At 38.6% G+C, this 26,932-nt stretch overlaps 1 protein-coding gene across 1 annotated transcript in view; it reads left to right on the top strand.

The window, feature by feature from the left end:
- Window positions 1-26,932, top strand: part of Myo3a (myosin IIIA) — a 176,718-nt gene that overhangs the window by 50,279 nt on the left and 99,507 nt on the right. Inside the window, exons 8-12 of the mRNA XM_042278011.2 lie at window positions 310-465; window positions 20,069-20,168; window positions 22,277-22,393; window positions 23,544-23,648; window positions 23,743-23,826. Coding sequence (XP_042133945.2) covers window positions 310-465; window positions 20,069-20,168; window positions 22,277-22,393; window positions 23,544-23,648; window positions 23,743-23,826 — 562 coding nt within the window. The remainder of the gene's footprint in view (window positions 1-309; window positions 466-20,068; window positions 20,169-22,276; window positions 22,394-23,543; window positions 23,649-23,742; window positions 23,827-26,932) is intronic.

The following is a 26,932-nucleotide window of genomic DNA, read 5'->3' as shown; positions in this document are numbered from 1 at the left end:
ACTTGGAAAGGAGACTTTGAAATGGAGACAGAATTTTATTAATATTTATTATTATTATTCACGGCATTGCTTGCTGGGAAATGAACAGAAGTACTGAGTGATTGAACTGTGGTATCACTGCAGTATGATCCCTTACAGATATGAGCACTGTTACTAATATGTAACACATTACCATTTCATATTTTTGAGATCTGCTTTGAATTGACATTTATGAGAAGCATCAAGTCTGAGTAAATTTTTTTTAAAGTCTGAATGATAATTTCAAAACTAACTTATTTAATAATTACATATTCCTTTTTGCCAATGCAGATGCTTGACCAAAGATTATGAAAAGCGTCCAACAGTGTCTGATCTTCTGAAGCATAAATTCATTACTCAGATCGAGGGCAAAGACGTGATGCTACAAAAACAGCTAATGGAATTCATTGATATTCATCAGTGCTTGGGAAGCACAGAGAAGGCCAGGTACCTAAACAACAGTATCTCAGGTCTCTAAAACAAAGTGACTCAAGATTCCATAAAGGTTTGCTATGCAATAGTTGCTAAGGCGAAAGGAACTCATATGTTCTCAGTGTGACTTGAATTTAATGGGATATTTGCATGGAAAGCAAATGTCACTTGTTGAGTCCAGGTCCCATCCCCCATAGTGTTGAAAATGCTTGGAGCATTTTTAAAAATGACTTTATCAGCACAAAAAAATATAATTTATAACAGAAAAATGGCACTAGTATATATGTTAGCATTGCTTTTCATTTATTTACTTTTTTTCTGCAAAGTTGGGTATCTTAGATGGGAATGTTGGGAAATGGGATGGGTATGGGAAGTTTCTGTCATAGGCCAACGCCTGACTTAACAAGTCACCCAAGCTTTGTTCAGATGTTCTGAGGAATGAAGATACATGTGTGCATGACCCTTCTGTGAAGGAATACCCAAACACTGGGGAACAGTTTTCACAACTGTTATATTTGGCAGTGTTGAAATGAATATTTAATTGTGAAAAACCTAAATTATAATATTTTTAAATTTTGCTTCTGAATATAATGTTTAGAAATATTCAGTTCCCTCAGCTAATGGGCATAATCACTTATGAGCAACATGTGTTCCTCAAAACAATTCAAGTCAAGTAAGAAGAAGAAGCAATTTAGAGAACTATATGGGCCTCTCATAAGAACGGAGATGAAGGCAAAGGACTGGCTTAGGCACGTAGTAAAGGAATCAGGACACCCCATCATCTTCCTCAAGAACTGTCTACTACTGAAGCCCACTTACCTGGCCTCAGCATTGCCTGCAAAGTGGATTCCTGACTGCCTCCAACACTCACAAACTGACTCTGAGCTTGTCATCACTCTCCAAGGTTTGGAACCTCACATGACCATCTGATTATTTATGCCTTGGCCGTAGGCCTGAGTGCTAGTTAAAGTGTGTGGCAGAAACCACTTGGTACCACTTCACTTTTGTCCAGGGAGAGGCAGAGTCCTACCCCTGAGCCATTTCTAAAAATTCTCCTCATCTTAGAAAGATGTTATAGGCATGGGAATGGTGGATGGATATCCATTGTATATAATATTATGCATATATATATATAGTATAATATTCTACAGAATAATTAGGTTCCTAAAATGCTTTATAAAACTTGGAAGTTTTACCTAAAAATATTATTTAAGGTATAATTTACATTCCTTAAGAGATATAGCTCAGCATCCAGTTAAATGATAACAGTTTTGAAATTAAAATGTCCTTTTGTGGTATTAATAATTAGCATATTGCCGGGCGGTGGTGGCGCACGCCTTTAATCCCAGCACTCGGGAGGCAGAGCCAGGCGGATCTCTGTGAGTTCGAGGCCAGCCTGGGCTACCAAGTGAGTCCCAGGAAAGGCGCAAAGCTACACAGAGAAACCCTGTCTCGAAAAAAACCAAAAAAAAAATAATAATAATAATTAGCATATTATTTTAATTTTTTCATATGTATTTAATAATCAAAATCACTTCAGTATTTTACTTGGTGACCTCCATATGCTCATGTTGATTAACATTGATGTGTATAAATCACTATCCTGCGTATGATTTCACAGAAGCAAACAGTACAAGGTTTTAGTTATTCAAACAAAGTTGTTGCTTAGCCTCCATATACCTGTCTTTGTGGCACTATGTTAATTATCCCTCTTGACCCGTGGATTCAGTTGAAGGTAGAGAATAAGACAACTTTGAGACACAGGTCAAAGATTAGCAAATAAAAGATAAACTGAAAACTTGTTCAACCATTTTGCTACAGTGCCTGGTTCGAGCTTTCAAACTATTTATCGGGTGTGGGACTTTATGCAGTGTAAAGTGACACAAACAGGATTTTAATTTAGAAACAGAAAAATGAGCTAAGAAAGCAGGAAACCCAATAGGAAGTAATAAAAGGCCTATTTCAACAACACATAGCTGATGACTCCATTTTACTTTCTATTTCCTAGGCAAGCTAATTGTTCTCTAGAGGCTTTGACAGGTATGGTAAGGGCGAGTCACCTTAAGGAAAATTTGCTGTCTTCCTTAGCAGATGGGACTCTAAGGTGATGTGCTAGTTCTTATACGAGCATTATGTTCAGTTCCCTTCTCCTTGTGAATGTCTCCCAACCTGAACCTTTGCTTCCCCATCCCAGGTTACTTCCTTGTCCCCTTTCTTCATATTGACACCACCCCTCATCTATTATGACAACCAAACCCCAAGATTATCTCAATAGACTTCTGTTCTCTTCTTCCATTTTCCATTTTCAGTCAAAAGCAAGATTCAGTTCTGACAAAAGGTTTTTTTAACAGGAAGATCTGATAGGTGGAACCTTTTAGAATCTGCTTGGGGGCTTACTCTCTAGTAGATAAATAGGACCTGCATGTAAATAACCATTAAGCAAATTCAGCTCCATAAAAGAAATCCAAATTATGTCTTGTGGAAGTCCAAAAGATGCAGATTTTTTTTCTAGCAGGGACAGGAAAGCTTTGAGTAGGTACTTCAAGGGATAAGCCGGCTTGGTGTTCTGAAAATAGAGTTGCCACAAAGTAAACATTCTATGACTTGATCAAAATTACGAGAGTAAGATACGCTCACAGGAAGTCATATACTTATGCCCTTATGCTCTGAAATTGGATTTGAGAGGTGCAGAGATCAAACAACACTGAAATGTGGAAGGTTGGACCTGCATCCTTCGCAGCAGAAGACAGTGACCTATCCCTGCTTACAAATCTTGTGTGTACTGCTAGACAACAGTCTTTCTTTGATTCCAAAAGTTAATATTGCCTAACCCAAAACAGACATTGCTGTAGTTTCACAGGCATCTTTATTGTTAACTATAAGGCATTTTGCTCCTTGTGTTTATTCCTGACTTTAAGTTATTGCGATTTTTGGAGGCAAGAGAGCTTAGTGCATCTAACATCTGTATTTAATTGCCTTTGGCTGGGACTTGACCTCCTACCATCCCTGTGAACCATAGTAGATGCAACCTTTGCAGATGTCCAGTTTTCATTACTTGGGTCTGTGGTGGTATTGTGTTCCCCAAAATATTGTGTACTCTAATAAATTTATCTGGGGTCAGAGAACAGACAGCCACTAGATACAAAGGCTAGAAAATGGTGGCACTCACACCTTTAATCCTAGCATTCCAGAGATAGAAATCCCTCTGGATCTCTGTGAGTTCAAGGCCACACTGGAAATAGCCAAGCATGGTGACACACGCCTTTAATCCCAGAAAGCCAGCCTTTAATCCCAGGGAGTGGTGGTAGATAGCAGAAAGATATATGAAGCGTGAGGACCAGAAACTAGCGGCATTTGGCTGGTTAAGCTTTCAGGCTATGGAGCAACATAGTTCAGCTGAGATACATTCTGAATGAGGACTCAGAGGCTTCCAGTCTGAGGAAACAGGACCAGCTGAGAAACTGGTGAGGTGAGGTAGCTGTGGCTTGTTCTGTCCTTCTGACCTTCCAGTATTCACCCCAATAACCGGCCTCGGGTCTGATTTTATTAATAAGAACTTTTAAGAATCCTGCTACATGGGTCACACGGTCTGGGTTCAGCCACCAGGATGGCATCTCCATCCTCTAGTAAGACTCACAACAGTCAAACTAGGGACCGAGATAGACATATTTCTCTTCACCCAGCTAAGCTGTGTCTTAATTCTATGGCTTTGAAAATGAGGTGAGAACTATGGGTATCTCATATTAGCAAAGATTTAAGAGAACACAGCCCAGAGTTGGCTTTTATTCAAATAGGAATCTGTCAACTCCATTGCTATGACTAGTAGCTAGTCTAGAACAATAATAGAAAAAGAAAAAAGCATTTCACAGAGGCAATTCTAGTATTAACAAAGGCTGGTAGTGAATACTAAGTGTTGAAAGGATGATAAATTACCTTTGGGCCTGGTGTATAGTTAGCAAGTGTGATGAGCAGTTAGCAACTAGTGTTTGCGTGTTTAGGGATTAGAAATCTCTCAGTTTATGTATAAATATATGGTATGGGTATGGGTTCTCTTAAGTTGTTTGGAGTTAAGTAGCTGGATGAGTGTTCTCTTGGTGAGGTCCTATGAGTAGCTCTACTCCTAAGCAACACCAGATAAAGGAATTCAAGTAGGCAGGGAGAGAAAATATCTGATATAAGCCTATGAACACTGTAATTCCAAGAGTAAGTTGTGATGATTCCCCAAAACCGACTGAAGAACATTCACATCATCTGCTGTCTATGCTGAATCATTGCTGGAGGAAACTGAGTGAAGGGGACATAAGCTCACACAACAGATGCCACAATGCAGAGGCACTGGATCCAGATGACGCTTGGCCTTAACATCTGTCTAAATCCACAACACCTTTGGAATTTCCAAAGAACCCATACAAGCCTAGGGTGTTATTGTGTGGTTCCTTCTTTTGATATCTAGAGAAATTGAATCCTGCTCAAGTCATCTCTTAAGCATGACCTCTCAGACTGATTTTTTTTTATGAGTTTCTATATTCTTTGCCATTGCTGGCCAATCACACATGATGCGTAGTACCTTCTGTTTGCTGTTCAACTTCTTTGGCATACTTTGTATGGTTTATTCAGAATCATTATTTAATCCTAACTTCAGTCTGTCTTTGACAAACTGTAATTAGCATTTATGTTGCTTAGTAAGGCAGTCACTGGTCAAATAATTTATGTTTATGTGTTCCCTATGACTTTTGAGAGAAGTTTATTGAGGGCAAAGACTGTGCTGACAGAGAAAGTTAAAAATGAGCATCATGTTCATAGTGTATTTGAACCATTTGAGACAATGGTTCTCAACCTTCCTAAAGCTGCTACCTGTTATGTAGACCCCCATGATGTGGTGACCTCCAACTATAGAATCATTTCATTGCCACTTCACAACTGTAATTTTGCTACTGTTATGAGTCATAATGTAACTATCAGGTATGCAGGATATCTGATATGTGACCCACAAAAGGGTCATGACACACAAGTTGAGAACCACTGATTTAGGATGTCATCATTTAGAAAGTTACCCACTGGTGTTAATTTGTCCAGATGATGATCATCGTCACTTCTGTGATGTGGGGGACGGTGAATGAGTTGAATCTAAATGAACCAGTGGTTTTTCTTCTTTTTTTTTTCACTAAAGTTTAAATGGCTAAAATCATTTTGGTCCAGCTCTAGGCAATATCTATTTCTTGTCCTTTACTATAAAGGATGGAGTTAATCCAGTTTTACTTCCTCATTTGCATCTCTGTATCATCACACTGTCCTTTGACATTGTCTCTGTTTAACAATCTTAGGCCTTCTGTGACCATAATTTCTAGTGATCATGCATCATCTTGTGTTTGCTTTTAAAATACCCTGAATGATTGAGCATGCAGCTTAGTTTAGTCAGTTGAAAGATATATAAGAGGACTATGTCCTCTCCTCAGACATTACAAATGTTTCTCTCCTATCTTCTTAGCGGCATGCTTTATTCTGGAGGTAGTGAATCTTCCCCATGGTTTCCTAACTAGCTTTTTCTGTAAGGAATTCTTGAGGCTTGAGGGAGCTTTATCAAGCTCCTCAATGTGGATTCTTCCTCATCAGCCTCACTTGCCTTGTCGTGTGTTGCTGCTGGCCTCCTCTGGCTCCTGGAGCTAATCAATCATTTGTTCTTTTCCCCTTCTCTCTCTGGGGACTGAATCCTATTCGGTGCTACATCTCCGTCCTTCTCTATCATGATTTTATTTTCTCAATTTCTTTTTAGGATGTAACCGGTTCGGTTTTTATCTCTTTCTCTGTGTAATTTCTTCCTAAAGTTTTATGGGTTCTCTTTTTAAAGTTTTGCTTTTTAATGAGAAGTTGCATTAGAAATGTTCTTGAGAGATAGAAGACATTTTTGTGTGAACTTTAGTCATGATTCTGCCTGTGGTGCTTCTCTCTATCTGCCTGTGGTTTATATGCACCTTCCCTTCGTCATTTTCTTTGTATTTTTTGTTAAAAGTATACATGGATATCTCTGTTCCTGAGTGGCACTGTGAACAGGCATGTTGTAGTACAACTAAAATAAAATTTGAAACAAAACCATTGTGGGACTTGTGGAAGGGTGGTTATAGGCAGTTAAGTTCATCCTCGTGAACACTCTTGAACCAAAGCTGTATTTTTGTTTTGCTCTCTTGTCTTTCCTTGATCCCTAACCTGGAAGATGAAGTGTAGCAGCCCACAGCTGTCCCATCCCAGGCAGCACCAGGCATCTTACACTCCCTGTGGCTGAATAAATAGAGGCCTAAGACACTTGTACAGCAAGTGTTCAATCCCTTGAGTCGTCTCCCCACAGAGAGGAATGTTTCTTAAGGAGAGTGGTCAAAGTTTAAAGGGGAATATTTTATCTTTGAGTAGAATTCAAGATGATGTTTCCCTCCTCCCTTAATGCCAGCCATGTAAAACTTCATTGTTTGCTGTTCAGTTGCCCTGACCTCATTTGCTTCCTTGTTTATTTTCATAATCCTTGCAAAAAGAAGAGAGGGAATGTGGGGAGGAGACAGAGGAGGAGAGGAGAAAGGAAAAAGAAGAGAAGGAGGGAAATAAATAAAAGATGAAAGGGGGAAATAAAAAGTGCACCATTTAGCAAGTTTGGAAAAATTCTGAATCATTTTGAGGTCAGAGATCATTCGTGTGTGTGTGTGTGTGTGTGTGTGTGTGTGTGTGTACATAGCCCAGCTGTGCTGTGTGTATACACAGCTGGATTTTATTTTGAGTGAAAAATCTAAAGTCAAATTCATAATATCTTATCAAAAAGAAAGAAAAGGAAATAAATATCAAACTATGAAAACTCTAGTAATAGAAACACAGAAATGAGGATAGGTTATTATTACTTGTAGTTGATTCTTATATAAATTTGTAATACTGCATTCTGTTAAAATCATGTGATATATATGTGTATGTATATAAAGTGTGTGTGTGTGTGTGTGTGTGTGTGTGTGTGTGTGTGTGTGTGTGCAGTCATCATTTAGCATTTACAGGGAATCAATTTGGGGGCTCTTCATAGGTGACAAAGTCCTTGGACACTCAAATCCCTTATGTAAATAATCTATGTACAACCTCCTATATATTTTAAATGAACTCTAGATTATAATACATAAAAATGCTATTAAATGGTTGTTATACTGCATTCCTTAAGAAATGATTACACAAAAAATATTTATACACGCTCTGAACAGATGCCATTTTTTCCAAATATTTTCAATCTGGATTGATTGAATTCATGAATTCAAAACCTGTGTCTATAAAGGGCCATATGTATGTGTGTGTTACATATACATGATATACATGATGTATTATATATAAAACAAATTACATATATATATCACCTAGGCTGTCTAAAATGTAATGTTGGTGGTGTTCCCAGGCATGAATGATAATGTAATCCCTTCTATTTATTCACATAGGGTGAAAGGTAGTTATGTATTCCATTGGAGGAGTGCTGAATTACCATACCAAGTAAATACCAATGTAGAGTTAATTGAGTAGGCAGTCTGGTATAAGTCGTCCATACTTTGAGGGAGGGATTCATGTTGGAGATGACCTTTGAGTCACTTGTTAAATGTTCTATGGCATGGCATTGAATGACCTTATGGCATGGGTGTCAACAATAAAACATGAAGGTGATGTTCTTGGAGAAACCCAGACTTAAAGACAAATAGATGAACAGGAGCTGGGAAATGGGAGAGTGTGGCTCTTAGATGAGGAACCAAGAGGAATGTGGTCTCACACAAGCCATGAAATGGGTGTATTAAGAAGAGAAGACTCGCCTTTGCCAAATAGTGACAAACATGGAGTTCTCTAATGATTTTGGCAAGTGCTGCCTCAGCAGAATGGAGAGAAATGAAGGCAAATAATGAGATAAAGATACAGGAATGTGAACTTGCTTAGAGGTAGAGCTGTGGAGGGATGAGGAGGAAGAGAGGCTGGGGAAAAGGGGATCAAAGGAGAGAGTTTTTATCAGTGAGAGGCCCTAGATGAGTGGGTGCCCATGGAAGAACTGGGCTAGCCATACACTGGAGAGGAGATGGCCACAGTAGTGAAGAGAGGAAGCAAACACAAAGCTAAAGACTTGGCCTTTGCTTAAGGTAGGGCAAGTTCTTCCACTGGAACCAGGAGGTAAACAGTAACAACAAAAAAGATGAAATGATTTCTACTTGGTTGTAATTACTCAGTGAAGTATGCGCTATGGTTCCAGTTTTCATGCTTTTAGAGGTAAGTTTCCAACCACATCCTCCCTTCCAGCCCAGCTACAAGTTAGAAGAATATATATTTATCTCTACATACCCAGATGGAAATTCATCTGTGAGGAAGTGTTGGGTCTCTGTAAGTGGAGAGGGCAGTTAAAAGTTTCATAGAGACTGGGCAATGATACCATCAATTACTCCACTTGTCAGGCTGGGCAGGTGTTTTGCTCTTTTCCACCATCAATTCAAAATGACACACTTAAGGCAAAGGCGTTAAGAAGCAGAGAAATGAAAAGCAGTCTTCCAGGGCACAGCACTGAGAGTCTGAATCCCCATTGGTACTAGCAGTTGTCTCTGTTACTGAAACATAAAGATGGATAAGGAAACCAACACAAAAGCATTGATGAGGTTTCTGTTTGACAAAGATTGCTCTTCTACCCCAGTGGCCCCGGATCACCTCAGATGATACAAGTTGCTATTTACACGAGTATTTTTAACCAAAGTAAAAGCAAACAAAGCTGTTCCTTTACAGCCGTACAACTAAATAGTAAAGATGAAATTTCAACTTCAGGGCAGCAGGGGTTATTTCATTTTTCAGTGTGTAAAACTAAAATTCGCAGAGAGCTATAATAACTACCCCCGAGGGTGTAGGTGACCTTTGACAACACGAAGAAATTATTCATAGTCTGGAGCTATGTCTCTCCAGTATTACAGAGTAAATGGGAAGTATGGTCTGGTTCACAAGCTGTACTTGTCACAAGAGAACAGAAGTCTTACAGAAGAAGTTCGGCTCTGCTTCCTCTGAGTCTTAAAGAAAGCAAACATGTAAGAATATCAACCAGTTCTATAAAATGAAGACCAGAAAAAAGATATTAAACATATGAAATCACCCTGAAATACACATTTACATTTTATTTGAGCATTTAAACTGTTCATAAAAAAGAATTTTTTTTTAAAAAATGAAAATAAGTTGTCTTCAGTACTACAATAATGAACATTTACTGTAAGTAAATATTCACCTGTTTGCCCAAGAAATGTATTTTGGGCACTCACCATATACAAGAATCTGCTCAGGGAGAATGTGGGATTATCAGTCATAAATCAAAACAACTCTGTTTGGTAAGGCTTATGTGCCTGTGGGAAGCCTCAGACAATGCATATAATATATGAGTAAGAGACATAGTGTACGCGGTAGTTATGCACACTAAATTAAGACCAGAAGGAAAAAATGACAGGAGGATTGAGAGTCCTAGAGATGGAGAGTGTGATTCCAGCCTGGACCTCTTCTCCTGGCATGGTATATGATCTTGTAACTCTAGCTGGGCAGCAGAAAGTTACATCAGGGCAGCTGATGCAAGAGTGGTCTGGGTGTTAGAGACAGTGCCAGCATGGAGCCACTGATCTAGAGAGTAGTGAGTAAGGAGATTGCTAAGACTGAAGATACATAAATTTGGAAGAGAGCAAGGAGGGGTATATGGTAGGACTTGGAGAGAGGGAAAGGAAGGGAGTAATGATGTAATTATATCATAATCTCAATAACAAAAGAAATACTAGAAAATTACAGAAGGCAGGAGGAACAATGGAGTAGGGTTGGAGTCAGATATGGAAACTTTTCTTTGTGTGACACCTAAGAATACTGACTTGTGTTTCAAAAGACCATCCTCACTGTTTGCAGTAATTCAGACACACTGGTAAGGAAGAGGATGTCTTACAAGTCAACCATATTCTCTACCCCTTAAACTTATAAGCACAAAGTAACAGTTATCTCTGTTATTTCTCTTGTCATTGTTCCCAATACATTTACAAACACAACTTCTTTAAGAGCTCACTGCACCCAACTTCCAGTTTAATATGTAAGAGAACTCAGAGGTCATCACTCTACCCAGCAGCTAGCAAGAAGGTAAACAGATGAAATCATCACCAATTTTTGAGTTTATCACAGAAAATTACAAGGTGAGCTGCCACCTGCAGACTTGAACTGATGAGCAGGCAGATGAGGAGAATTTCTTCTTACTGAGCAGGAACCCTTGAGTAGATGCCTCTCCTAGAAGTGGGCTGGGATAACAGGCAGTGTTTGATGAATTTGTGGAAACCCTATTCTGGTGAGTTGGAGTTTAAAAACAACAGGGATCCTAATCCCAAGGTACTCCCACACTTCTGTTTCACTCCTAGGAGATCAAGCAGGTTCTCAGAGTAAATACTAGAAAGTATCAGAAGGAGAGAATAAAATGAATTCAAGAGAATGTATTTTACCAAAGTTCAGGCTAGCAAGCCTTGGGGTCCTCAAGCTTCACCAACCTGGAGGAAGGGAAATAATCAAACTTCCTACCCTTCTCCAGTCATCCTGTCCAGGAACTGGAGGGGAGGTAAGAAGTAAGAGAATCATAAGCACTTGCAAAGTTCCCAGGGCAGATGCGCTGGTTCATTTGGTGACTCAGACTGGATCAGCACTGAGGACTACTGCATGCTTTGCTGATTCCCACACCCTCCCTCCATGTTAACAAAGGCCAGTGTAGAGGTGTTCTTTTGACCTAGTGCATCTAATCTGGTTATTAAGAAAAATACCAGACCTAAGTAAAAAGGGAAACACACATACAGTGACAGCAACGTTGGGGAAAAAAAACAGAACAAGTATTATAGCAAGACTTAGAGATGGTGGGCATATTGAGATCAAGAACTTGGGCTGGAGGGATAGCTCAGCCATTAAAGGCTAGGCTCACAACCAAAAATATAAGAGATCAAGAACTCATAGCACTGATTGCCTAAAATAGGAAAGAATATCTAAAATTCAGTGATCTGAACTTCTACTATAGGCAGCTACAAAGGCGAACTAATTTTAAAGTGTGCTGAAGAAAATGCGTAACTAAAAATTACTGGAGAAATCAGTGACATTAGAAACAGGAAATCAAAACAGGATATGATTAAACCAAAAGCTGGCAATTCAAAATGATCAATAAAATTGTTAAGCCTCTATCTAAGATAACTAAGGGGGAAAAGGACAAAATTACTATTAGGGTTATCAGAAACAAAAGGAAAACCATTGCTACAGGTCCCCTGGACATTAACAGCACAAAAAAGAAATCTGAAGAACTTGGTTTCATCCTAGGAAGGTAAGGTTACTTCAACATATGCAAACCAACAAAAGCAACACAAATAAATATAAAACAAATAAATAGACATGAAATACAAATCACACAATCATCTCAACAGATGCAGAAAGAGGCCTTTGGCATTGCTCATCATTGCTTTATGATAAAAATTCAGAACATAGGAAAATAAGGACCATACCTCAGTGTAAGAAGGATATGTGTAACAGACCTACAGCAGACATTATACTAAGTCGGGAAAAGTGAAATGTGTTTCTTCTAAATCCGGGAACATGACAATTGTGCCCAGTGTCATCATCGCTCTTGTTCAATATAGTGTTCAAAGTCTTAACTAGAACTGTAAGACAAGAGTGAGAAAATTAGAATAAAAGTGATCCAAACAGAAGTTGCACTATACAAAATCAGCACATCCAAATCAGTAGCTTTTCTCCATATCAATAGTGAGCTTGGCAAGAGAGAAATCAGGAGTAAATTCCCAGTCATAATAGTTTCAAAATATAAAAATAAATTACCTAGGCATAAACCTAACCAAGGAGGGAAAAGACCTCCCCCACAAGCTTATGAATCTTCTAAAAAGAGCATAGGGAATCTTACAAAAGGAGTTACATGAAATTAGAAGCTTTTGCATAGAAAACAAAACAAAACAATAAATATCAGCAGAGTGGAGAGATAACCTACCAAATCTGAGAAAAGTTTTGCCAACTGTCCACAAGACAGGAAATTAGTGGACAGACTCTAAAGAGTTAAAAATTAAACACTCAAACCCAAATCATCCAATCAATGAATGAGCAAATGAATTGAACAGACAATTCAAAAAGAAGAATCAATAAAAATGGCAAAAATAAAAAAACCCCAAACTTCAAATCATGTTCAACAACTGCATTGAAATTCCCCCTTCTCCTTGTCAGAATGGCTAGCCCTGAGCATAGGAAGACCTGCAAATGCTGCACAGGTAAAGTAAAGAAGAGGAACTTGTTGACACTGCTGGTGGGATGTGTGATAAATGAAGTCACACGGGAACTCACCATGGAAGTTCCTCATAAGAATAGAACATGAAACACATGGCCCAGCTATACCAATGAGTATCTGCTCAAAGGACACCTCATTAGTGTAAAACAGATGCTTATCCATGGCATGGTGCCATACCATTCACAATACCTAAGAACTGGAACCAGCCTATATGCTCACCAGCAGATGAGTAGGTAAACAACAGGTGGTAGATATGCACAATAGAGTTTTATTTAGCTGAAAAGAAAAATAAAGTCCTAACAGTGGAAGAAAAACAAATGCATCTGGATATCATTGTATTAGACAAAATAAGATAGACTGAGAAAGACAAATGGCATGTTTTTTCTCATTTAGAAACTGTGTTTGAATTACACACACGATCGTGGAGGTGGAGCGGATGTTGGAGGGAGAGAGAGAAGTTTGACAGCCTGAATAAAAAGGACAACTTCCTTGAAAAACACAATCTGTCAAAGCTCAAAGAAGGAATATTTGAATTTGAATATATCTGTGTCTATTGGGCAAATAAAATAATAACTGATAACATTCCAAAATTGAAAGCAGCAGACCTATATAGTTTAGACTTAATTCTACCAAGGATTTAAGGAAGAAAACTTATTTTTTAATTATTTTAAAGTATTTTCTATGCTTTCCCAGAAGACAGAGGCATGGAAAATATTTTACAGCTAACCGCACAAGGCTGCATTAGTGCCTTAACATTGAAACTAGACAAAGACACAAGAAAACTACTAATCAATATATCTTATTATGAAAATAGAAACAAAAATGACAAAATTTTAGTGGATAAAGAGTGTATAAAATAATCATTGTCCTGTAAATAAATAGATAGCTAGAAAATGAGGTATTATTCCTTGTTCTAAAACCATCAGCTATTAAGTCATAAAAGACATGAATAAAACTTAAATGCATTTACTGAATGAAGCAAAACTGGAAAGTGTTAAATTTTTATATTATTTCATTTTGATGGCAATGAAAATACTGGTAACAGTCAGCACTAGCATAGAGGGAAAGAATAGACAGGACAAAAAGAAACATTTGGAGCTATTAATTCTGTAAGATATCATAATTGTGGATACATGCTGTCATATATTTGGCAAAGTCTATAGAATGTCCTAGAACCTGTTACTAACCCTACTGTGAAGTATGGGCTTTAGTGATGATTTACCAGTGTGGGCTCACTGATTACAAGGAATATACCACTGTGGAATGGAGTGTGTTGACAGTGATGAGCAGGTGCCCTCATTGGGGCAAAGGGTGGTTAGGGAATCTCTGTACCTTCCTTCCAATTTTGCTATGGATTGCTTTAAAGAACACAGAGTATCAATAAAAAAAAATAGTAACAAACATTCTTGAATCACAGCTGTTTGTAGTGGGCTCACACTCCTTCTAGGACCCTGGCTAATGCAAGCAGTCAATCCATGGCTTCCCTTCTACCTTGGGCCACTGATTCCTAGTCACAGAGCCTACAGGCAGGTTCACAGTGTGTCTCCACTGGACCATGAAGCTACCCTAGTTACTCCGCTCAGCCACAGATGCCTTCTAACTTACTTTCAGTGTGTTTGTCTGAAATAGCATCTACCTTTTGTACTTTCAAGGTCTATTGATTGCCCCTTTTTTTTCCTCTTGAATTTAAGAAAATTTTTCACTCATTCTACACATCAACCGCAGATTTCCCTCTCACTCCTCCTCCCACTTTCCCCAAAGTTCCCCCCAAACCCACTCTCCATCCCCTCCTCCAAAAGGGTAATGACTCCCATGGTGAGTCAGCAAAGCCTGGTACATTCAGTTGAGGCAGGACCAAGCGCCTTCCCCTTGCATCATTGCTGAGCAAGGTGTCCCACCATAGGTAATGGGCTCCAGAAAGCCAGCTCATACACTATGGGTGCCAGGGGACCCTTAAGCAGACCAAGCTACACAACTGTCTCCCATATGCAGAGCTACAGTAATAAAAAACAGCTTGGTATTGGCATGAAAACTGACACGTGGACCAATGGAATCAAGTTGAAATCCCTGACATTAATCCGCACACCTATGAACACCTGAATTTTGACAAAGAAGCCAAAACTATACAATGGAAAAAAGAAAGCATCTTCAACAAATGGTGCTGGCATAACAGGATGTAAACATGTAGAAGATTGCAAATAGATCCATGTCTATCACCATGCACGAAACTCAAGACCAAATGGATCTAAGAACTGAACATAAATCCAGTTACACTAAACCTGATAGAAGAGAAAGTAGGAAGTAGCCTTCAACATATTGGCACAGGAGACCACTTCCTAAATATAAAACCAGTAGCACAGACACTGAGAGCAACAATTAATAAATGGGACCTCCTGAAACTGAGAAGCTTCTGTAAGGCAAAGGACACAGTAAATAAGACAAAACAACAGCCTACAGAATGGGAAAAGATCTTCACAAACCTCACATCTGACAGAGGGCTAATCTAAAAATGATATAAAGAACTCAAAAACTAGACATCAAAAGCCCCACCTTTTTGTTTTGTTTTGTTTTGTTTTTCCAGACAGGGTTTCTCTATGTAATTTTGGTGCCTGTCCTGGATCTCGCTCTGTAGACCAGGCTGGCCTCGAACTTACAGAGATCTGCCTGGCTCTGCCTCCTGAGTGCTAGGATTAAAGGTATGTGCCGCCGCCGCCACCACCACCCAAAAGGCCCTTATCTTTACTAGAAATGGACAAGCAGTCCTCTAGATTTCTAACTATCCATCACAGCATACAAATGTATTTTCACCTGATTCCTTACCTGTTCCCATTTCTCTCACCTCCTGGGGAAAATCCCATGTTGCATGAACTTCTAAAGGTCTTATAATAAAAACCCGGAGCCAAATATTGGGGTAAATGCTGAAATATCAGAGAGACAAAGGAACAAGCCACTAGAGACACTTCTCATCACTACTGAATCCTCAGGCCGAATGGAAGGTGAGATCCTATCTCTACGAATCCTCTGACTGAAAGCCTCTGAGTCCTCAGCCGAAAAGTTTCTAGTTCCTGTCTCTTCACACCTTGCATGCCTTTCTCCACCCAGCCATTTCACTTCTTTCCTAGTGCTAAGAATAATTGCATGTCTGCTTCCCAAATACTGGTAGCAAAGGCAGGAGATCTCAAGAGCTGGGATTAAAGGCTTATAGCTTCCAAGTACTGGGATTAAAGATGTATGCCACCACTGCCTGGCTCTGTTTTCTCTCCTAGACTGAATCAATCTCATGTAGTCCAGGATGGCCTTGAACTCACAGAGATCCATACGGATCTCTGCCTCCCAAGTGCTAGGATTAAAAGTGTGTGCCACCACTGCCTGGACTCTATGTTTAATCTAGTGACTGGCTCTGTCCTCTGATCATCAGGAAAAGTTTATTTGATACACAATATATCACCACGGTCCCAATTTTTCCATCTGTGATTAAGCTCCGGGCTTGTTTCTTGGTTTTTCTATGGGGCTTCCTGCAGCACATCACCAGGGTTCTCCTCTCTGCTGGACCCATATTGTTTTCAGTTTGTGAAGTCTTGTATGTCCTAAGTTGTTTCTTCTAAGATACATTCCAATTACACTTTACTGTCATCTTCTCCAATGGAAATTTAAATGTGCAGAGCTCTTCTTCACTTATATGGTGTGAATCTCTTGAAAGTAAGATGATCTAGTTATCCTGTGACTGCATTTCACTGTTCTGTTTTTTCTGGACCCTTTAACTCTATTGTTTCCTCTCTTGGAAATGCTTTTCTCTTTAGTTTTTGTGACGTCTAACTTTTGCCTACCTTCACCATCATCACACTCAGGCAACAGCACCATCCTCGCAGTGGATACAGAGAAGATAGAGATTTGAGAAATGTTGAGGGATCAAAGTGATGTCATTGGTATGGGTAAGAGATGGAGATCCCTGGTGTGTACAGTTGGATGGTCAATGAGGTAGGAAACACTGGATGAGTTTCAGACTTCTTAAGGCAAACCATGATTTGTTTCTGGATACTTTGGATTTGAACACTCTTGAGACACCTGTATTCATCACAGTCATGCCCTTCTTCTCTGACCTAGTTTCCGGGTATTCCAATCAAACACTCTAGCCCTCCACCTTCTGTGTATGACAGATCACCACTGTACCCCAGATCACCCCTGGGGTACATGCTCTACACATGCTGTTCTTTCAGAACTATCAGCCACCATTCACCCACATACCTACAAACACTCCTGCACAGGTTGTTGGAATCCTATTCCAACTTAAATCTAGATATGAAATCTTAGTACCCTACTCAGTTCACCAGAATGGATTCAATCATCCTCTCCTTGTCATTTCTATAACAATTATATTGTTTCTGTTTTGACACTTGCTATATGCCTTGTGTGGCTTTTAAATATTTGTGTTTATATAGTTCATACAATTGAACTTGATTGAGTAGAACAGCACTTAGTTCAATGCCTTCAACATAATAAGGTATCAATAAATATGGATTGAGTTAAACTACATACACACTTGGATTTGTGTTCAAACAACATAGATAGGGAGAAGTTCAAAAGAAAGTGATGCTGATCTTGTTCTTGATCCAGAGGGAGAACAAGGAATAAAAGACCATGATAAATGAAGACCACATGAGAATAGGAAGAAGCAAAGTGCTAGAGAGGCCCACAGAAATCCACAAAGATACCGCACAATAGACTACTAGCAATGGTCGAGAGACAGCCTGAACTGACCTACTCTGGTGATAGGATGGCCAAACACCCTAATTGTCATGCTAGAAACCCCATCCAATGACTGAGGGAACCGGATGCAGAGATCCACGGCCAGGCCCCAGGTGGAGCTCCAGGAGTCCAATTGGTTTGTATGAGCAAGAATTGTTGAGACCAAGGTTGCATAAAGCACAGGGACAAATAGCCAAACGAATGGAAACACATGAACTATGAACCAATGGCTGAGGAGCCCCCAACTGGATCAGGCCCTCTGGATAAGTGAAAAAGTTGATTAGCTTGATCTGTTTTGGAGGCATCCAGGCAGTGGGACAGGGTCCTGTACTCAGTGCATTAGTTGGCTGTTTGAAACCTGGGGCTTATACAGGGATACTTGGCTCAGCCTGGGAGGAGGGGACTGGACCTGCCTGGACTGAATCTACCAGGTTGAACTCAATCCTCAGGGGAGTCTTTGCCCTGAAGGAGATGGGAATGGGGGGTGGGCTGGGGGGGAGGCCGGGGAGGGGGGAGAGAGAGGGGAGAGAACAAGGGAATCCATGGCTGATATATAAAATTAAATAAAATTTAAAAAAAGAAAGTGATGCTGAAAATCTGTAGATCACTTTTTTATGTAGATTTGAAATAGCATAATTTTCATATAGTTCTGCTACATATCACTTGGCATGTAGCCAAATCTGACAGATCAGTATATACAAATTTTTAAAATGACTTGATGCTAGAGACACGAATTTGGCCAGAACTATAAATAGTCATGGTTGAAGAGATAATCAATAATGCAAGAAAATTCTATTTGGTTAGTCTCGTGAAAAACTAGGTCTTCATTTTTTTAAATACTCAGTATTATACCTTATCATTTAGAGTATGGTTTGTCTACTTAAACATCAGAACATTTAGTTTATTTCAGCGAGCATATTATCATGTTGAAGGTAATGATGAAAGCTACCAGTAATCTTCCACATCTTTGAATCCACAGATGGGAATGTGAATGAAACTAGGTTTTCATACTCTGGTAGAAATTATGAGCATATATCCACTTAACTAAATGTGAGAACTTCACTTGGGTATTCTGTCAAGTTTTCTAATGATTCCATAGGGCAGGTGTATCTAGGTCTACCTGTGAAGGATAAGTGGAATTTTCCCACACACTGGTGGGAAACAGTTCTAAGCAGAGGAAACAGAGAGGGTATAACACAGAGTTTTTAAAATACCTGGCCTATTGGAGGATGGTCGGCCCAGAGATGTGCAGTGATATTAAAAGTGCTATAATGTTGTAAGGCCATGAGTTGCATGCAAGAAAATTTTAAGTTTTTCTATAATTAGGCACCACCTAGGATTATTAAACATCATAATAACCACATTTTGCCTGCGTTTTTTGACAGCTGATACCAAAAGTATCACAGAAAATGACTTCACAGAAAGGCAGGCTGGGCCTCAGCCAGCTAAATATCGACCTCTCTGCTCTTCATCAGCTGTTCCTTGTCATTCTCCAGCAACAGTTTTCATGCTAAATGGACTCATAATAATGGATGAACAGTCTAGAGTCTGTCCTCAGCTAAATGGAGAATTGGATTTCTTTGTCCATTTTTTAAAAGAATATAGCAAAACAAATTAATCTTTTCAGATAATAGGGGAATGTATCAGTTGATACTTTCTGGATTCAGCAAATGTGGGGGAAAACTATGCACAAATTCTGCTAGAGGAGTCAGGAAGTATCCTGCATAATTTCTTTCCTGTTGAGCAGGCCTTACATCCAGTTAGGTAACTGTTGGTTACCACAGAGATGTAAGTGCCCTCAGATATAACTTGACCTGCTGGCCATTGTTGAGGATGGTGAGCATTACACCTGGATAGGACTACTGGTTGCTTTCCTTCCTTAGCAGCTTGCATAGAACCTTCTGGATCTACAAAAATGCCACTGAGTTTGTTTTGTAATGAATATCTACTGCTTGGCATAGGACTTACCATTAAGTGTCATTAATATACTCAATGACACTCCATTGGAGGAAATTAATTTTTCCTTTGCTGGAAGGTGACAATTTCAGATAGCTTCTTTGTTAGGAGTGAGAACCTTGGGACCAAAACTGAAATCAGTTTTCTACATACTCATTCAATATTTCAAAATTTGTAATGTGTATTTCTATTAAATTAAAAATGACTTCTACAACCAGTGGCCTAACAATATGTCAGAAAAAATCAGACATCATGTGAATTCAGGTGTTCCAAACTCATCACCCTGTAATAGTTTCAATCACATATAAGAATGTCAATGATACCACATATTTTTAACAAGTTTACATCCTTTCTTTCCCATTTCAAATGACTCAAGAAGGGTTCATGAAATGATGACCCTTTGATAATTTGTGAGGCACTCTAAGTTTAATATGTGTGTTTTCCTAATGCAGAAGAGAAAACTAAAGATAAAATATGTATTTTCTAGTAAACTTTCATTCAGTCAGTAAACAGCACACAAGAGTTTTTCAGTCCCTCGTATATGTAAAACTTACTTCCTCACTGATCAGCAATAAGTTCCTAAATCAGAAATATTTTTTTTTACAGACATGAACGTATTCATACCAAGAAAGGAAACTTAAATAGATCTCTCATTTCCAGTCTGAAGGATGTAGATGACTTAGCAACCCTAGATGTTTTGGATGAGGTAAGAATTGAGTTAAATTAAATTTAAGCATTCTAATTTTTTTTTACAAAATTTAGAATTATTTGTTGTATTTTATATGTATGAGTGTTTGCCTACTGTATGTCTGTGCACTGTGTGTATGCCTGGGGCACAGACATGAACAGAGGAAGACAAGAGGGCATCAGTTCCTCTGGAACTGGAGTTATGGGTGGTCCTGGGTTGTCATGTGGGTACTGGGAATTGAACTTGGGTCTACTGTAACAACAAGTGCTCTAAATTTCAGAGCCATCTCTCCATTCCTTCTAGATTTTTTTTAATTTAAAGAACTGCTGTGTACAAAAGATTCTTTAAATACCATCTGTAATATTATATATGTTCTCTCCCCCTTCGCACCATGTGTGGGTGTGTGTACATGCACATGTTGGTCTGTGTATGTATTTCTCTCTGTGTATGTGTCTCTTTCTGTACTTTTTGAGGCAGGGTCTTCCTATGTAGCCCTGGCGGCCTTGGAACTCACTATGTAGTTCAAGCTGCCCTCAAACTTGTATCAATCCTCCTGTACCCACCCACCTCCATGTGCTTGAGATTATAGGCATGAGCTACCATGTCTGGCTTATGTCCTACCCACAGGAAACACAGAAGAATGGAATTCAAGGAGGATCAGACTAAGAGGCCTTCATTACTGGCAGTCAAGAGCAGAGTCATGACAAAGACTCTTGACCTAGAGAGAGGCAGGGTAGGGTTTATAAAGCCCCAGACCAAATGTTAAATGTTTGGTCACCACCCTGTGACTCTGTTTGGAGACAGCAGAAACTTTAAGAGATGGAGCTGGTGAAAAGTCTTCGTCCTTGGCCCCAAACTCCTTCTCTCTGCATGATAAAAGTGACACATGTTTCCACCATGATATATTGCTCCACCCAGGACCAAAAGCAAGGGATTGAATACCATCCCAAGCCTCCAAAACAGCCCATTTCTCTTTATGAGTTGATGTGTATCAAGAATTTGTGGAAAAGTAATTAACACAGTCATTCAGTAAATTCAGGGTAAATAAACAACTTTCCAAAGTAACCCCTCAGGATCATTACAGATCTTGAAATCAAATAGAATTTGTAAGGCAGAAATTGCTCTTTCCTTTCTGAATCCTTTCCTATCAAATCACCCAGTACTTTGAATACCTAGGCTTGTGAATTATAAACATTTCACCAACCATGTTATTGACCAGTGTACTAATATAGTACATCTGTTGTCTAGGTTTTATATTTTTGTCCTTTTTAGATTTCAGATCTTTTACTTTTATTTTGTGTTGTGGACTGCCCATAATGGTTGCAACACTGTTAAAATCAATTCATATAGTCATGTGATCAATTGGAAAGGTTACTTTCTGAATTTTTCACTTCATATGCCCTAAGCAGAAGACCCAGCACCATTACATCACCTCAAACTGGAATAAAATCATGCATACTCTCCTCTTTCCTTTCTAGGTTTTACTTTATCTCATCTACTACACTGACTTATTTCCTTGAAGGCTATAAATATATAATTTAACATAGTGTATGTAGATATAATATACAAGATATAACTGGCAACAGTATATCCTTTGTAAAGTGCACTTGAGACTGGCATTTCAAGTGGGCATGGCAGTGCATACCCTTAATTCCAGCATTCCCAAGGCAGAGGCTGTAAGACCCCTGTGAGTTCCAAGCCAGACTTTCAGCATAGTGAAGCCAGCCAGGACTGCATAGTAAGACCATGTGTCAAAAAAATACAAGATGTTTTAAAAATGATATTCCCCTTTATCTCTCAAAACCAAAGAAATTACCTTTCAAGTTTACAGGCATGATTTACGAGCAAGGTTTACAAGCATGACATCATTTTGTTTGCTATTAGTATCTCTTTCTAATCCTTAGTCAAGATTCCAGATATTTTTATTAATTCCTGTTTAGTTTTTAAAGTGTAGTTAAACACGAATTATTTTCTTTTCTTCTCTTCTCCCTATCCCAGACTCTTCTTATTTATCTTTGACCACTTGGGGTCCTCTTGTCTCCCCATCCTACGTGCTAGGACACAAAGCCTGTGATGCCATATGTGACTGAAACTGACCTGAGGGAAATTGTTTTATTTTGCTGCAGAACACGGTATCTGAACACCTTGAGAAGTGTTATTCCAGAGATCAGATCTACATCTATGTGGGAGACATACTCATTGCGCTTAACCCTTTTCAGAGTCTGGGTCTTTATTCTACAAAGGTATGTGCGTGAGGCTTGCATTCCCTTTGTATCAATAACTCTAGTAGTCAGATTCTTAATTTAAGTGGATGCCAGCGAAAATACTACCCAGCACTTGGAGAAAACTGTTACATATTTATCACTCAAACATAGACTTAGATGTAGGAAAAATATATGAAATCAACATAGGTACTGTTTACCGTCATTTTTTTCCCAAAAAAATATATGAGATTGTGAATTACATGCAGTTTTGCTAGTAATAACCTATCCCCAAATGATGTCTAAAAATGAGTATACTTAATGTCTGTTTGCAAATTGAGCGTTGGAGAGTCAAAATATAGCTATACTGCTTGTATGTAAGATACATATGGCTATAAAATTTGTCATTGTAAGATTTTGAATTCCTTTTAACATGTTAATTGGTTCGTTGCTATCATACAATGTATGCTTTATGAGTAAAAGTGTTTAATTATCAATTACTCAGCCACTAAAGCTTTAAATATGGAATTAAACAAGAATATTTTTCATTTTAATTAGACCTATTGTCCTTTAGCTATCTGTGTACTCTAGGACATTATTTAATATTGTGCCTAATAGCTCATTTAAATGCCAATCTAAAATGTACATGATAATGATATGCTTACCAGCAATAGCCTGGGCTATTAAAAAACAAGATCAGAGTTAGTCAAATTCTGCTATCAATTAATTGTACAATTTCACAAAAATCAAGTAAGATTATGCAGACTAAGTCAATGTCTAGGGAAAAGGTGTCAGATGTCAAACATTGCCATATCCAAGAAATAGTAAAAAAAAAAAATGACTTCTGATTCTATTCTTTGTAAAGTTTTTCATGTAAACAAATAATCACATTTTGAAGCCTTAAAGCTCTACTTTGAAAATAACATGTAGAATCATTTAAATGTCACCACCCTATCATGGCATGTTATATCCCATATATGGGCTGGCTCATATATAGATATAGATAGATGCAGATATGTATACACATACATATATACATGAATAGCATGTGTGGATAATGTTTTACTTGGACAGATTTTTTTTTAAACTTTTGCTTCCCAAACTAGAACTCTATATGTCAATAATCTGCACATTAAATAAAAACAGACACAAGACAAAAAAGCTCAATAAGGTTTATTCACTTTGACTTCAGCTTTCTAAGTTGTATATTGGAGCAAAGAGAACTGCTAACCCACCTCACATTTTTGCGATGGCTGATTTGGGATACCAGTCTATGGTCACATATAACTCAGACCAGGTAAGGCAGGCTTCCCACATCCCTTACTTTGTTGAGAGCCACTGCGTTTCCTGAGGATGCAGTCCTCTCATGGAGTCCTTCCTTTCCTGTGCAGTGCATCGTTATTTCTGGAGAAAGTGGTGCTGGAAAGACAGAGAGCGCTCATCTTCTGGTTCAACACCTCACTGTGCTTGGAAAGGTAGAATTATTTTTTTCCTGTTCTAACAGAAGTATTTGTGTATTTCAGATAACTGATTATCTTAGTATTCATTAACTCCTGTACTTGATAATCCATGGGAATGATGAAACACAATTGTTATGAGTTTTAAAATACATCAAATGGGAGGGAGAGAGCTCAGTGGTTAAGAGCATTAGCTGCTCTTCCAGAGGACCCAGGTTCAATTCCCAGCACCCATATGGTAGATCACAACCTTCTGTAACTCCAGACTCAGGGAATCCAATGCCCTCACCTAGCCTCAAAGGTCACTGCACACATATGGTACATAGCCTTACATTCAGGCAAAATACCTGCATGCATAAAATAAATAAATAAATATTTATTTAAAATGCATGTGCCCTGTTTTGGCGCTCCTCCAATTTTCCTCACTCTTAGGTGCCAAGTCTTTATGTGTCATTTCCTCCTCTCTGTAACCTCAGTGCACTAAGTGAGTATTTCTGTAACAACGTTCAGTTACAGACTAAAGCTCAATCATGTCATGTATAAAGCACTAAAAAATTAGGAACTGTATAGATTTAGATAATATAAAATCTGAAGGAGATTAAAATGTAAAAAATAAGTAACAGGTGCACCATGCTTGCAGACATAACTAATAATTCCTGAAATGCTAAACCTCTATGAAACCATCTTCAGATTCAATGAGATTACAATAAAAAAATCATAGAAGTGGGGTTTTGCACACAAATTAAATGTTATCTTCATCATCATTATCATTTGGCATCTCCCTATTCACTTTGGCATGTCTATTGGTGTCATCCTTGTTCACCACACATTTGGGCAGTCATGTTGGTGAGACTTCATGGGTATAGCTTCTGATGTTACTAGGAGACACAACGTCACAGAAAAGTCCCCAATCCTCTGGCCCTTTTAATCTTTCTGGCCCCTCTTCTCTAATGTTCCCTAAGCCTTAGGTGTGGGAGTATTTGTAGATATGTGCACTGGGACTGGGCTCCACAACTCAGCATTTTGATGGGTTGTGGTTTTCTGTAATGGTCTCTATCTGCTGCAAATAGAACAGAGGCATGAGTACCACACTTATCTGTAAGTGTAAGAGCGAAAGTTTTTATACAGTTGTTAGGGATTGTGCTGGTCTAGTAGCTTAGTTGTTGCAGATTCTCCTCCAATAATGATGTCTTCGTTGGCACTGAGAACTTAGCTAGGTTTCCAATACCAGGCATGGTTTCTCTTTTGTTGACTGGGTCTTAAGTCCAACTAGAAAGCTGTTGGTATGTATCCCACTTCTGTACCCTTAAGGTTATCATGCCATGCTGGTGGTTAATGTGGTTTATAGGCATCATGGCTGGGTAAGACTATTGGCTACCTCCTTCCTTTGGAGGCTTGCATTGTGTTTTCTGGTACCATGAGAGCTAGTTCTCAGGAAAGAGGCATTCAGGTCAGTTCCAGTTCAGATGTCTCTGGACCCTGTTTCTCAAGTGCATGATGTCCTTAGCAATGGAGACTTACCTTCCACTTCTCAGGGGGAAACCAAGGACAGCAACAATAGGCTGTAATGTTTGGGAGTCTCTTGAACAGCCCTGGCCAAAAACTCAAAAAAGAGTTTTTCATGTCTGGTATTGAGGTTTATGTTAGGTCATCTTTGGCTCTTGAAGGGAGCACCATCAACCCAGAAAAGTTCATTAAAACTATATATGTATAATTATGTGTATTACAGATTTTTTAAGGTAAATAGTTAATAGTATGATTTCTTGCAGCTTTTTCAGTCTTCCTTATTGTTATTATTCATTCCCTTCCTTCGTCTGTATTTACAACCTTCTCTCTCTAAAAAGGCTCCCTTTTTCCATTTTTCCTATCAGATAGCTGTGTCCTGCTGTTCCCCCTTGCCCTCCTTCCACTTCTTCAGAAATAGTTTTTAATGAAAATGAGCATGGCGAGTCAAAAAAGTTGGTATGACAAAGCAAAGGAACCGTAACAACCAAACAGTTTTTACAAAGAACAAAGTTGGAGCACTGTGTCCTTTGTTCTGTCTGACTTACCACAAGGTTGCAGCAGTGAAATGTGACTTTAAGGAATGGCAACAGAAAGACTCATGGAACAGATTGAGTCTACACATACTTATTTTTGTCAAAGATAGTTAGTCAATTAATAGGTAATTAAATTTCAACAAATAGTGTTGAAGAATTGCATGTGCCCCTGCAGACATGTCAACCTTAGTCTGGACCTCACATGTGACAGAAAGTTAATTCAAAATAGATATTAAGTACAAATGGAAAACCACAAACTATAAAAACAAAATAGGGAATTTTAATTGTCATCTTAAATTAATGAAAGATGTCTTAGATACAACACAATGCACAATTCATAAAAGGAAGACTTTGATTCTACTAAAATTCAATTTCTAATCTCTGATGTTATTGTTAAAAATTAAAGTGAACACTGACATAAGCCTCATCTAAGAGAAAATGTCAGCAAATTACATAACTAATAAAGATATAGAAATATGAAAATGTCTTAAACTCAATATCAAGAAATTAAATGACAAGAAATGAGAAAAAAATGGCCACCTCCAAAAGTGTCACATAGACAGCAATTAATGAAAAGTTGTTCAGTATCATTCCTCACCTGGAAAATGCAAATTAAGACTTTAGATACCTTAAAATGCCTATTTAACTGGCTAAAAACTGTTTTTAAGAATCTGAGAAGATGAAGTGTTGCCAAGGACCTGGAGCAGCTGGGACTCTTATCTGTTGTTAGTATAAGTGCAAAGTGGTGACTGATATCAGCAGTAGGAAGACATCGCAGTCACTTTGGAAAATGGCTTTCATGCTTCTTAAACAGGGAAACTACATTTGACATGCAACCCAGTAATCCTACTGATACCTATAAGAAAATAAAAACCCATGTACATACTGCTGTGGGATGTTCTGTATGTCCTGTGGGAGCCCGTTCTCGGGTTCCTCATGGCTTTACCCAGCAGGTTCGCATAGAGGATGATTAGGACCATGAGCCTGAGTGCAGGTGTCTGAGATGGTCTGCACTTGGCTGTGCTGTGGGATGGTCTGTATGGCAAATGTGTTACTCTGATTGATTAGTAAATAAAACACTGATT

Source organism: Peromyscus maniculatus, chromosome 5, assembly GCF_049852395.1.
Source record: "Peromyscus maniculatus bairdii isolate BWxNUB_F1_BW_parent chromosome 5, HU_Pman_BW_mat_3.1, whole genome shotgun sequence".
In the NCBI taxonomy this organism is placed as follows: Eukaryota; Metazoa; Chordata; class Mammalia; order Rodentia; family Cricetidae; genus Peromyscus; species Peromyscus maniculatus.
This window is presented reverse-complemented; position numbering and strand designations above follow the sequence as displayed.